This window comes from Scyliorhinus canicula, chromosome 7 (assembly GCF_902713615.1).
Source record: "Scyliorhinus canicula chromosome 7, sScyCan1.1, whole genome shotgun sequence".
NCBI lineage: Eukaryota > Metazoa > Chordata > Chondrichthyes > Carcharhiniformes > Scyliorhinidae > Scyliorhinus > Scyliorhinus canicula.
Window position 1 is genome coordinate 210008027 of NC_052152.1, and position 14038 is coordinate 210022064.

Consider the following 14038-nt stretch of genomic DNA (forward strand, 5'->3'; position numbering starts at 1 on the left):
CTGATCCATCAGATAGTGAGACTATTTCACAAGGACCCAGGAACCTTCACATCAGAAGCAGCTCCATTCCTGTCTGTGATTGGAGTCCTGACCCACTTTACTCACTGGGCCGATATTTGCTGAAAAGAAGGTGGCCTGATGGAGGGGCTGAGGATGGTTAAAGGATTTGATGCGGTTGACAGAGAGAAATTATTTCCTCTGGTGGGGAAAAGGTCCTGAGCCTTAAAATTTCAGCCAAGCCTTTTAGTGATGAATGCAGGAAGAATTTCTTCACATCAAAGGGAATAGAAATCTGAGTTCAGAGTCGGGGCGTGGGGCAGGGGGGCTATAAATGGCGAGGTACCGGAGGGACAGAGGGGGAGGGGATTTATTAATCAGAGAGATATCGGAGGGGGGGGCTATTAATCAGCGAGATTTTTTGGGGGGGAGGGGGTTATTAATCAGCGAGATATCAGGGGGGTTATTAATCAGCGAGATATCGGGGGGAGGGGGTTATTAATCAGAGAGATATCAGGGGGGGTTATTAATCAGCGAGATATCGGGGGGAGGGGGTTATTAATCAGAGAGATATCAGGGGGGGGTTATTAATCAGCGAGATATCGGGGGGGTTATTAATCAGAGAGATATCGGGGGGAGGGGGTTATTAATCAGAGAGATATCGGGGGGGTTATTAATCAGCGAGATATCGGGGGGGTTATTAATCAGAGAGATATCAGGGGGGGCTATTAATCAGCGAGATATCGGGGGGGTTATTAATCAGAGAGATATCGGGGGGGAGGGGGTTATTAATCAGTGAGAGTTTTGGGGGGGAGAGGGGGTTATTAATCAGAGAGATATCGGGGGGGAGGGGGTTATTAATCAGCGAGAGTTTTGGGGGGGAGAGGGGGTTATTAATCAGAGAGATATCGCGGGGGAGGGGGTTATTAATCAGCGAGAGTTTTGGGGGGGGAGGGGGTTATTAATCAGCGAGATATTTGGGGGGTGGGGAGGGAGATCCAATCAGAAGCTACATTTGGAAATAAAAGCTAAGCTGTGACATCACAGGGAACCTGGTTGCTGATTGGATGCCGTGTGCTTTTCATTCACTTTATCTAAACTGTGGATTTTGAATCGGGAAGTAGAACCTTTATTAAATAATAAGAATATAAGCACAAACAATAGTAGACGTATTCATTGAATTAAGAAAATAATTTGTTAATAAAAACCCTATTAAAGGTGGCAGGGTAGGTGATGTGTTGTGGCTGCAGTTTGTGGGAGCTGATGGATCCCCTGTGAGATTCTGCAACTCTCGAAGCTTCAGCTGAGGGAGGCTGAGCTGCGGACACTGAGACACATCAGGGAGGCTGCGGACACTGAGACACATCAGGGAAGCTGAGCTTCCGACACTGAGACACATCAGGGAGGCTGAGCTGCCGACACTGAGACACATCAGGGAGGCTGAGCTGCGGACACTGAGACACATCAGGGAGGCTGAGCTGCCGACACTGAGACACATCAGGGAGGCTGCGGACACTGAGACACACCAGGGAGGCTGCGGACACTGAGACACATCAGGGAGGCTGCGGACACTGAGACACATCAGGGAGGCTGCGGACACTGAGACACATCAGGGAGGCTGCGGACACTGAGACACATCAGGGAGGCTGCGGACACTGAGACACATCAGGGAGGCTGCGGACACTGAGACACATCAGGGAGGCTGCGGACACTGAGACACATCAGGGAGGCTGCGGACACTGAGACACATCAGGGAGGCTGCGGACACTGAGACACATCAGGGAGGCTGCGGACACTGAGACACATCAGGGAGGCTGCGGACCCCTGGGCTGCCGGCAAAACGGAGAATCCCGCCGGCAGAGAATCCCCAATTGTTTGTGGAATTCTCTTTCTCAGAGACCAGTGGAGGTTGAGGTATTGAATATTTTAAAGGCTGAATTAGATCGATTCTTGATTGACACTCGGGTCATTGGGTATGGGGGGGGGGGGGGGGGGGGGGAGAGAGAGAGAGAGAGAGAGAGAGAGAGAGAACCCCCCCCACCCCCACCCTCCCCGGTGTCTGACTTACCAGCACAGGTCGCAGGTGAGTGACAAACGTACAGAAGCGACTGCGTTCCTCGATGAGAGCACGTACCACAGCTTGCTTCTCCGTCTCCTCCAGCAGGACATACTTGTCATTGACATCCTGTAAAGCTGTGTCCAATTGTAGCCTCACATCCTCCTTCCCTGTAACACAGCACGAGATACCAGTCAGCAAACCTGCCCCAGGAGCTGCCCCAGATACAGCACGAGATACCAGTCAGCAAACCTGCCCCAGGAGCTGCCCCAGATACAGCACGAGATACCAGTCAGCAAACCTGCCCCAGGAGCTGCCCCAGATACAGCACAGTATCGAACCACATCATCAGCAACAAAACCTAAAACACCGAATCTGGTGCATGAAGATACATCATTATGGTGTGTACCCACCCCCTCCCCCTGGGCCCAGCACTGTGGACCCCCGCTCGGCACTGCCCCCCTCCCCCTGCACTGTGGATCCCCGCCCGACACTGCCCCCCCACCCCCCTGGGCCCGGCACTGCCCCCCACCCCCCTGGGCCCGGCACTGCCCCCCACCCCCCTGGGCCCGGCACTGCCCCCCACCCCCCTGGGCCCGGCACTGCCCCACTGGGCCCAGCACTGCCCCCCTCCCCCGGTACTGTGGACCCCCGCTTGGCACTGCCCCCCACCCCCCTAGGCCCGGCACTGCCCCCCACCCCCCTGGGCCCGGCACTGCCCCCCCGCCCCGGCACTGTGGACCCCCGCTTGGCACTGCCCCCCACCCCCCTGGGCCCGGCACTGCCCCCCTGGGCCCAGCACTGCCCCCCTCCCCCGGTACTGTGGACCCCCGCTTGGCACTGCCCCCACTCCCTCACCTATAACCAGTGTTACCGCCACTCTTATCTCCAGGTTAGCAGATGATGGGTTGAGGCCCATTCTGGCTCTTTAGTTTCTACTTTTGGTCAAAAATCTGGAACTCCCGACCTGAGAGTTGTGGTCTCCACGTTAGAATAATCTTTTGCAGACATTGGAGAAGGAGCAAAATAAAAAGTCACATGGATGGTCGCAGGCTGAGAGGTTACAACTATCAGAAAAACTGTCGCCTATGCTCATTAATCTGCAAAAGAAAAAACTGAAGACCATAGAATAGGAGGCCATTCAGCCCATCGAGCCTGCATCGATCCTCTGAAAGAGGAAGGGGCAATTTAGCATGGCCAATCCACCTAACCTGCACATCTTTGGACTGTGGGAAGAAACCGGAGCACCCGGAGGAAACCCACGCAGACACGGGGAGGATGTGCAGACTCCGCACAGACAGTGACCCAGGGCCGGAATCGAACCTGGGACCCTGGCGCCGTGAGGCAGCAGTGCTAACCACTGTGCCACCAAAAATATCTTCAAAATCATGTAAAGGTTTGATAGGATAAACGTAGAGAAGTTTCAACGTATAGGAGAGATCAGCATTATAGGCCATACACAAGACAGTCACTAATAAACTGGATATGGAATTCAGGTGAAACCTCCTTACCCAGAGGGAAGTGAGATTGTGGAACTCGCCCCGACTGCGAGTGGGGTGGGATGAATAGAGAAGAGACAGTTAAGAGGAAGCTGGATAAAACTGAAGGATATGGTGATGGGCTGAAATAAACAGGGTCAAGGGGAGGCTTGCGTGGAGCATAAAGATCAGCACAGAGTTTGTGGGCCGAATGGCCTGTTCCTATGTTGTAACGACTTCTGAACAGCACTCAGACGATCGTCACCACATGGGGGCTGCAGCTATTTGAGGAAGTGACGCACCCCCACCTTCTGGAGGGGAGGGTTGGACAATAGCTGCCAGCCTTGCCCATGGTGCTCACATCTCAAGAATTAATCTAAATATAATCTAGGCTGATTCTCCGGGCCCCGATGGGCCGAGTGACTGTCCGTTTTTGGCCAGTCCCACTGGCGTGAATCACTCAACTCACGTCCATGCGGAACCTGGCAGGTAACAATAATAATAATCACTTATTGTCACGAGTAGGCTTGAATGAAGTTACTGTGAAAAGCCCCTAGTCACCACATTCCGGCGCCTGTTCGGGGAGGCTGGTACGGGAATTGAACCCACGCTGCTGGCATTACAAGCCAGCTGTTTAGCCCACTGTGCTAAAACAGACCCGAGTCAACCTGGTCAGTACCTTCAATTATTTGAGCATAGTCTCTTTCTCCGTGGAATCCAGATTTCTGTGACCCATTCTGGAAATCTGAAAGATCGCCACCTTTTGTTTTGTGTGTAGAAGCTGAGCTGGTTACTCGCGCAGCGGCTGCACAACACCGGCCCGACCACTGGGTGGCAGTGAAAGCCCAGCCGCAGAAACCAAACCGAATTCCAAAAAACAACACAGCTCATCTCAAAGCAGAAGGTTTTTCTCTCACTTAACACAACGATTAACTGACTCATCACCATCACGCCAACACCACCAGGTCCACAGCAAATATTGTCATTCTGCTTTGGCCGTTATCTCAAAGTGTCTGAAGAAAGGATACTTTTCACTGTATACCAGCACATGTGACAATAATAAATAAATAACATCAAATCAAAGAGGTGAGAAAATGATGCTTCAGTTAGTCAGCACAGCCCGGCCCAGCCCTTCCCAGCTCAGCCCGGCCCGGCCCACCCCAGCCCTTCACAGCCCAGCCCAGCTCAGCTCAGCCCGGCCCAGCCCAGCCCAGCCCAGCCCAGCCCGGCCCGGCCCAGCCCGGCCCGGCCCAGCCCAGCCCGGCCCAGCCCAGCCCGGCCCGGCCCAGCCCAGCCCAGCCCTTCACAGCCCAGCCCAGCTCAGCTCAGCCCGGCCCAGCCCGGCCCAGCCCAGCCCAGCCCAGCCCGGCCCAGCCCGGCCCAGCCCGGCCCAGCTCAGCCCTTCCCAGCCCAGCCCAGCCCAGCCCGGCCCAGCCCTTCCCAGCCCAGCCCAGCCCAGCTCAGCCCGGCTCAGCCCGGCCCAGCCCGGCCCAGCCCAGCCCAGCCCAGCCCGGCCCAGCCCGGCCCAGCCCGGCCCAGCTCTGCCCTTCCCAGCCCGGCCCAGCCCAGCCCAGCCCAGCCCAGCTCAGCCCTTCCCAGCCCGGCCCAGCCCAGCCCAGCCCTTCCCAGCCCGGCCCAGCCCGGCCCAGCCCTTCCCGCACAGCCCAGCCCAGCCCAGCCCTTCCAGCCCAGCCCAGCCCAGCCCGGCCCTTCCCAGCCCGGCCCAGCCCAGCTCAGCCCTTCCCAGCCCGGCCCAGCCCAGCTCAGCCCTTCCCAGCCCGGCCCGGCCCTTCCCAGCCCGGCCCAGCCCAGCTCAGCCCTTCCCAGCCCGGCCCAGCCCAGCACAGCCCAGCCCAGCCTTCCCAGCCCGGCCCAGCCCGGCCCAGCCCTTCCCAGCCCGGCCCAGCCCAGCCCAGCCCTTCCCAGCCCAGCCCAGCCCAGCCCTTCCCAGCCCAGCCCAGCCCTTCCCAGCTCAGCCCTTCCCAGCCCGGCCCAGCCCAGCCCAGCCCTTCCCAGCTCAGCCCTTCCCAGCCCAGCCCGGCCCAGCCCAGCTCAGCCCTTCCCAGCCCCAGCCCGGCCCAGCCCAGCTCAGCCCTTCCCAGCTCAGCCCAGCCCAGCTCAGCCCTTCCCAGCTCAGCCCAGCCCAGCCCAGCCCAGCTCTGCCCTTCCCAGCTCAGCCCAGCCCGGCCCAGCCCAGCTCAGCCCTTCCCAGCTCAGCCCAGCCCTTCCCAGCCCAGCTCAGCCCAGCCCAGCTCAGCCCAGCCCGGCCAGCCCGGCCCAGCCCAGCCCAGCCCAGCCCAGCCCAGCTCAGCCCAGCCCAGCCCAGCTCTGCCCTCCAGCACAGCCCAGCCCAGCTCGGCCCAGCCCAGCCCAGCCCAGCCCAGCCCGGCCCGGCCCAGCCCGGCCCGGCCCAGCCCGGCCCAGCCCATCCCAGCCCAGCCCAGCCCAGCTCTGCCCTGCCCAGCTCTGCCCTGCCCAGCTCTGCCCTTCCCAGCTCAGCCCAGCCCAGCCCAGCCCAGCTCAGCCCAGCCCAGACCAGCTCAGCCCAGCCCAGCCAGCTCTGCCCTTCCCAGCACAGCCCAGCCCAGCCCAGCCCAGCCCGGCCCAGCCCAGCCCAGCCCAGCCCAGCCCAGTCCAGCCCAGCCTAGCCCGGCCCAGCCTAGCCTAGCTCAGGCCAGACCAGCTCAGCCCAGCCCAGACCCCCCATTCTGGAGTAAGTGGGGTTAGTTGTGGCCTTGGAACCTCAGGAAGAGAGACTGAGTCTGGACGGGTTGGGCTCAGAGTTTGCTCAGACCAGACTCGAGTTCCGTCCAGTAGAGAAGATTAAAGGGGGGTCTAATCGAGGGGTGTAAGATGATTAAAAGATTTGCCAGGATCGACAGAGAGAAACCCTTTCCTGTGGTGGGGGTGGGGAGGAGGCCAGGGTGGTGGGGAGTAGGCCAGGGTAGGGGGCAGGATCTGCAGGGCAAACCAGCGCATTCAGGGGCACCATAGGAAAGCACTTTGCCACATGAAGGGCTCTGGGAATCCGGACTTTCCCAAAGGAGCTGTGAATATTGGGATTCAACTGAAAATTTCACGATGGAGATTCAGGAGTTTAGTTGGAAAAGGATATGGTGGGACTATGGAGCAATGTCAGCCAGTTAAAATATAGACAAGACATCATCTAATTCAATGTCAGAGCAGTAAATTGGGGCTGAATGGAACACAGCTCCTCCTGTGCAACATATAAAAATGCAGCACTCCCTCAGTACTGACCCTCTGACAGTGCGGCACTCCCTCAGTACTGACCCTCTGACAGTGCGGCACTCCCTCAGTACTGACCCTCTGACAGTGCGGCACTCCCTCAGTACTGACCCTCTGACAGTGCGGCACTCCCTCAGTACTGACCCTCTGACAGTGCGGCACTCCCTCAGTACTGACCCTCTGACACTGCGGCACTCCCTCAGTACTGACCCTCTGACACTGCGGCACTCCCTCAGTACTGACCCTCTGACAGTGCAGCACTCCCTCAGTACTGACCCTCTGACAGTGCAGCACTCCCTCAGTACTGACCCTCTGACAGTGCGGCACTCCCTCAGTACTGACCCTCTGACAGTGCAGCACTCCCTCAGTACTGACCCTCTGACAGTGCGGCACTCCCTCAGTACTGACCCTCTGACAGTGCAGCACTCCCTCAGTACTGACCCTCTGACAGTGTGGCACTCCCCCAGTACTGACCCTGTGACAGTGCGGCACTCCCTCAGTACTGACCCTCTGACAGTGCGGCACTCCCTCAGTACTGACCCTCTGACAGTGCGGCACTCCCTCCGTACTGACCCTCTGACAGTGCAGCACTCCCTCAGTACTGACCCTCTGACAGTGCGGCACTCCCTCAGTACTGACCCTCTGACAGTGCGGCACTCCCTCAGTACTGACCCTCTGACAGTGCAGCACTCCCTCAGTACTGACCCTCTGACAGTGCAGCGCTCCCTCAGTACTGACCCTCTGACAGTGCAGCGCTCCCTCAGCACTGACCCTCTGACAGTGCAGCACTCCCTCAGTACTGACCCTCTGACAGTGCAGCACTCCCTCAGTACTGACCCTCTGACAGTGCAGCACTCCCTCAGCACTGACCCTCTGACAGTGCAGCGCTCCCTCAGTACTGACCCTCTGACAGTGCGGCACTCCCTCAGTACTGACCCTCTGACAGTGCGGGCTCCCTCAGTACTGACCCTCTGACAGTGCAGCACTCCCTCAGTACTGACCCTCTGACAGTGCAGCACTCCCTCAGTACTGACCCTCTGACAGTGCAGGCACTCCCTCAGTACTGACCCTCTGACAGTGCGGCACTCCCTCAGTACTGACCCTCTGACAGTGCAGCACTCCCTCAGTACTGACCCTCTGACAGTCAGGCGCTCCCTCAGTACTGACCCTCTGACAGTGCGGCACTCCCTCAGTACTGACCCTCTGACAGTGCGGCACTCCCTCAGTACTGACCCTCTGACAGTGCGGCACTCCCTCAGTACTGACCCTCTGACAGTGCGGCACTCCCTCAGTACTGACCCTCTGACAGTGCAGGCACTCCCTCAGTACTGACCCTCTGACAGTGCAGCACTCCCTCAGTACTGACCCTCTGACAGTGCAGCACTCCCTCAGTACTGACCCTCTGACAGTGCAGCACTCCCTCAGCACTGACCCTCTGACAGTGCGGCACTCCCTCAGTACTGACCCTCTGACAGTGCCGCACTCCCTCAGTACTGACCCTCTGACAGTGCGGCACTCCCTCAGTACTGACCCTCTGACAGTGCAGTGCTCCCTCAGTACTGACACTCTGACAGTGCGGCACTCCCTCAGTACTGACCCTCTGACAGTGCAGGCACTCCCTCAGTACTGACCCTCTGACAGTGCAGCACTCCCTCAGTACTGACCCTCTGACAGTGCGGCCCTCCCTCAGTACGGACCCTCTGACAGTGCGGCACTCCCTCAGTACTGACCCTCTGACAGTGCAGTGCTCCCTCAGTACTGACCCTCTGACAGTGCGGCACTCCCTCAGTACTGACCCTCTGACAGTGCGGCGCTCCCTCAGTACTGACCCTCTGACAGTGCGGCGCTCCCTCAGTACTGACCCCTGACAGTGCAGCACTCCCTCAGTACTGACCCTCTGACAGTGCGGCACTCCCTCAGTACTGACCCTCTGACAGTGCAGCACTCCCCCAGTACTGACCCTCTGACAGTGCGGCACTCCCTCAGTACTGACCCACTGACAGTGCAGCACTCCCTCAGTACTGACCCTCTGACAGTGCGGCACTCCCTCAGTACTGACCCTCTGACAGTGTAGCATTCCCTCAGTACTGACCCTCTGACAGTGCGGCACTCCCTCAGTACTGACCCTCTGACAGTGCGGCACTCCCTCAGTACTGACCCTCTGACAGTGCGGCGCTCCCTCAGTACTGACCCTCTGACAGTGCAGCACTCCCTCAGTACTGACCCTCTGACAGTGCGGCTCTCCCTCAGTACTGACCCTCTGACAGTGCAGCACTCCCTCAGTACTGACCCTCTGACAGTGCGGCATCTCCCTCAGTACTGACCCTCTGACAGTGCGGCACTCCCTCAGTACTGACCCTCTGACAGTGCAGCACTCCCTCAGTACTGACCCTCTGACAGTGCGGCACTCCCTCAGTACTGACCCTCTGACAGTGCAGCACTCCCTCAGTACTGACCCTCTGACAGTGCGGCACTCCCTCAGTACTGACCCTCTGACAGTGCAGCACTCCCTCAGTACTGACCCTCTGACAGTGCGGCACTCCCTCAGTACTGACCCTCTGACAGTGCGGCCCCAGGCTCCCACACCCCATCATACAAAGGCCCAAGGGGCAGGAAATCTCTTTGGATTCAGAACTGGACCATACCTAGGGCTGGAGTTTGGCTCTATCTGTTCCTACGTCCTCCTGCTCGCTGATTGGAAGGTAATCCTGCTGAATCAGGTTGACTTCTAGACGGGGAAAGCTGCCAGCACCCAACATTCTGCCGGCTGGCACCCAAACCCCACCACGCGGGGCTGATGAAACTCACTCTCCGGGTCCTCTTGACTCCACTCTCCCCAAAATCACCCATTCTAATTAATATCCAGGTCTTGGAGACGGAGTCAGACCCATCAGGTGTAGGGCCTGTGTGTGGATCAGTGAGGTCGGGGAGCAGTAACATTTTATTAAGGGACAGGGAACGGCTGGAGTGTGATGTTTCTGGGAAAGGCACGGTTAATGGTTTCAGTGATTAATTATGAATCCTTCGCCATGGTTACAATGTTCTGGATTGCGTCACACTTTGTGGATCTTAGGAAGTGCAGTTTACCTCTGTACTCACTAACGCAACACACTCAACAAAGAGAAATGCAATGTGAGAGCTGGAATATGACTGTTGTCAGACAGAGGGTGTGAGGCAGTGTGAGGCAGTGTGAGGCAGTGTGAGAGGCAGTGTGAGGCAATGTGAGGCAGTGTGAGGCAGTGTGAGGCAGTGTGAGAGGCAGTGTGAGGCAATGTGAGGCAGTGTGAGGCAGTGTGAGGCAATGTGAGAGCTGGAATAGACTGTTGTCAGACAGAGGGTGTGAGGCAGTGTGAGGCAGTGTGAGGCAATGTGAGAGCTGGAAGTGTGAGGCAGTGTGACACACTCACTGCTTCTTGTCCAGCTGCAATTATCTGAGGGGCCTCCAAATTGATGGCCTGCACCTCAATGTTTGCTCCCTCCGAAGGTTGTCCCGCTCATCCCTCCGGGAATACCACGTTGTTTAAGGTGATATCTGCTCGGGATTCTCAGAATAAAACACTGTCAAGGACCGGAGGCCCATCGCCCTCTCTCACAATTCATCCTGGACGGCGATTGACTGACTCTCTCTCCGATCAGCCCATCCGGCCTCTCAAACCAAAGTCAAATATTCCACAGTCAGTACTTGAAAGAGGCCCCCGGTGTCCTGGCCAATAGAAATCATTCAATCGACATTGTCATAATATACACACAAGTATATGATGGTGCATAGACAGACACTGACTGATACACTGAATGGCCAATCAATACACAGAACACAGCAGCCAATCACCAGACAGGACACGGCCACTATAAAGCCAGAGGGCACTAGTTTTCCCGCTCTCTCGGGATGCAGCCTCTGAGACAGTCAGAGCCCGTGATCAGCAACATGAATATCCATCATGTGGCAGCAAGATAGTCTGGTCAGGTTAACCTCAGGTCTCCAGTCAACTTAACCTAGTGTCAACCCACAGAGCAAGCATGTTTAACAGCTCATAGTTCAATACAATAGAGTTGTACTTCTATAAGTGTTGGTAGCCTGTCTCTCTCACTGCTCTGGTAAACACAGTCCTCGCAGACCCAGCATACCCAACACATCAGACATGTGAAGAGTTATCTGGTCAGTGATCAGTTGCTGTTTTTGGGAACAGGTGAAAGGAAAATGAAAAAATGAAAATCGCTAATTGTCACGAGTAGGCTTCAATGAAGTTACAGTGAAAAGCCCCTAGTCGCCACATTCCGGCGCCTGTCCGGGGAGGCTGGTACGGGAATCGAACCGTGCTGCTGGCCTGCTTGGTCTGCTTTAAAAGCCAGCGATTTAGCCCAGTGAGCTAAACCAGCCCCAGGTTGAGTGTCGTCTTTCTGAAATTGCAGCCTTGGCAACACAGGAACTCCACTGTGCCTGTCAAACATTTTGGGAAGTCCCGTGGTTGTGAAAGGCGCTATATTAATGCAAGGTGTGGTAGGAGCATGGGCGTGGGGAGCTTGGAGGTCAGGTGGTGAAATCTCCAGGAATATGTCCAATGGGAATTGGGATAAGCCTCATTGCGAAGCGGAGTCTGCGCAGTCTGCCCAGCGCGGGGTCTGCCCAGCGCGGAGTCTGCCCAGCGCGGAGTCTGCCCAGCGCGGGGACTGCCCAGTCTGCCCAGCGCGGGGTCTGCCCAGCGCGGAGTCTGCCCAGCGCGGAGTCTGCCCAGTCTGCCCAGCGCGGAGTCTGCCCAGCGCGGGGACTGCCCAGTCTGCCCAGCGCGGGGTCTGCCCAGCGCGGAGTCTGCCCAGCGCGGAGTCTGCCCAGTCTGCCCAGCGCGGAGTCTGCCCAGTCTGCCCAGCGCGGAGTCTGCCCAGCGCGGAGTCTGCCCAGCGCGGAGTCTGCCCAGTCTGCCCAGCGCGGAGTCTGCCCAGTCTGCCCAGCGCGGAGTCTGCCCAGTCTGCCCAGCGCGGGGACTGCCCAGTCTGCCCAGCGCGGAGTCTGCCCAGCGCGGAGTCTGCCCAGCGCGGAGTCTGCCCAGTCTGCCCAGCGCGGAGTCTGCCCAGTCTGCCCAGCGCGGAGTCTGCCCAGCGCGGAGTCTGCCCAGCGCGGGGACTGCCCAGCGCGGAGTCTGCCCAGTCTGCCCAGCGCGGGGACTGCCCAGTCTGCCCAGCGCGGGGACTGCCCAGCGCGGAGTCTGCCCAGTCTGCCCAGCGCGGAGTCTGCCCAGTCTGCCCAGCGCGGGGACTGCCCAGCGCGGAGTCTGCCCAGCGCGGGGACTGCCCAGCGCGGAGTCTGCCCAGCGCGAAGTCTGCCCAGCGCGGAGTCTGCCCAGCGCGAAGTCTGCCCAGCGCGGAGTCTGCCCAGCGCGGGGACTGCCCAGCGCGGGGTCTGCCCAGCGCGCGGTCTGCCCAGTCTGCCCAGTCTGCCCAGCGCGGGGACTGCCCAGCGCGGGGTCTGCCCAGCGCGGAGTCTGCCCAGCGCGGGGTCTGCCCAGTCTGCCCAGCGCGGAGTCTGCCCAGCGCGGAGTCTGCCCAGCGCGGAGTCTGCCCAGTCTGCCCAGCGCGGAGTCTGCCCAGCGCGGGGACTGCCCAGCGCGGAGTCTGCCCAGCGCGGAGTCTGCCCAGCGCGGAGTCTGCCCAGCGCGGAGTCTGCCCAGCGCGGAGTCTGCCCAGCGCGGGGTCTGCCCAGCGCGGAGTCTGCCCAGCGCGGAGTCTGCCCAGCGCGGAGTCTGCCCAGTCTGCCCAGCGCGGAGTCTGCCCAGCGCGGGGACTGCCCAGCGCGGGGACTGCCCAGTCTGCCCAGCGCGGAGTCTGCCCAGCGCGGGGACTGCCCAGTCTGCCCAGCGCGGGGACTGCCCAGTCTGCCCAGCGCGGAGTCTGCCCAGTGCGGGGACTGCCCAGTCTGCCCAGCGCGGGGTCTGCCCAGTCTGCCCAGCGCGGAGTCTGCCCAGCGCGGGGACTGCCCAGTCTGCCCAGCGCGGGGACTGCCCAGTCTGCCCAGCGCGGAGTCTGCCCAGTGCGGGGACTGCCCAGCGCGGAGTCTGCCCAGTGCGGGGACTGCCCAGCGCGGAGTCTGCCCAGTGCGGGGACTGCCCAGCGCGGAGTCTGCCCAGTGCGGGGACTGCCCAGCGCGGGGACTGCCCAGTGCGGAGTCTGCCCAGCGCGGAGTCTGCCCAGTCTGCCCAGCGCGGAGACTGCCCAGCGCGGAGTCTGCCCAGCGCGGAGACTGCCCAGCGCGGAGTCTGCCCAGCGCGGAGTCTGCCCAGCGCGGGGACTGCCCAGTCTGCCCAGCGCGGAGTCTGCCCAGCGCGGAGTCTGCCCAGCGCGGAGTCTGCCCAGCGCGGGGACTGCCCAGTCTGCCCAGCGCGGAGTCTGCCCAGTCTGCCCAGCGCGGGGACTGCCCAGTCTGCCCAGCGCGGAGTCTGCCCAGTCTGCCCAGCGCGGAGTCTGCCCAGCGCGGGGACTGCCCAGTCTGCCCAGCGCGGAGTCTGCCCAGCGCGGGGACTGCCCAGTCTGCCCAGCGCGGAGTCTGCCCAGTCTGCCCAGCGCGGAGTCTGCCCAGTCTGCCCAGCGCGGAGTCTGCCCAGCGCGGGGACTGCCCAGCGCGGAGTCTGCCCAGCGCGGAGTCTGCCCAGCGCGGAGTCTGCCCAGCGCGGGGACTGCCCAGCGCGGAGTCTGCCCAGTCTGCCCAGCGCGGAGTCTGCCCAGCGCGGGGACTGCCCAGCGCGGAGTCTGCCCAGCGCGGAGTCTGCCCAGCGCGGAGTCTGCCCAGCGCGGGGACTGCTCAGCGCGGAGTCTGCCCAGTCTGCCCAGCGCGGAGTCTGCCCAGCGCGGGGACTGCCCAGCGCGGAGTCTGCCCAGCGCGGAGTCTGCCCAGCGCGGAGTCTGCCCAGCGCGGAGTCTGCCCAGCGCGGGGACTGCCCAGCGCGGAGTCTGCCCAGCGCGGAGTCTGCCCAGCGCGGAGTCTGCCCAGCGCGGGGACTGCCCAGCGCGGGGACTGCCCAGTCTGCCCAGCGCGGAGTCTGCCCAGCGCGGGGACTGCCCAGCGCGGAGTCTGCGCAGTCTGCCCAGCGCGGAGTCTGCCCAGCGCGGGGACTGCCCAGCGCGGAGTCTGCCCAGCGCGGAGTCTGCCCAGCGCGGGGACTGCCCAGCGCGGAGTCCTGCCCAGCGCGGAGTCTGCCCAGCGCGGAGTCTGCCCAGTCTGCCCAGCGCGGAGTCTGCCCAGCGCGGAGTCTGCCCAGCGCGGGGACTGCCC

General features: G+C 60.7%; 1 protein-coding gene across 1 annotated transcript in view; it reads right to left on the minus strand.

Annotated features, from left to right (window-relative positions):
• The window catches only part of mtss1 (MTSS I-BAR domain containing 1), a 184804-nt gene that overhangs the window by 44687 nt on the left and 126079 nt on the right, over positions 1-14038 (minus strand). The window contains exon 8 of the mRNA XM_038802410.1: positions 2066-2223. Within this exon, the coding sequence (XP_038658338.1) occupies positions 2066-2223 (158 nt within the window). The remainder of the gene's footprint in view (positions 1-2065; positions 2224-14038) is intronic.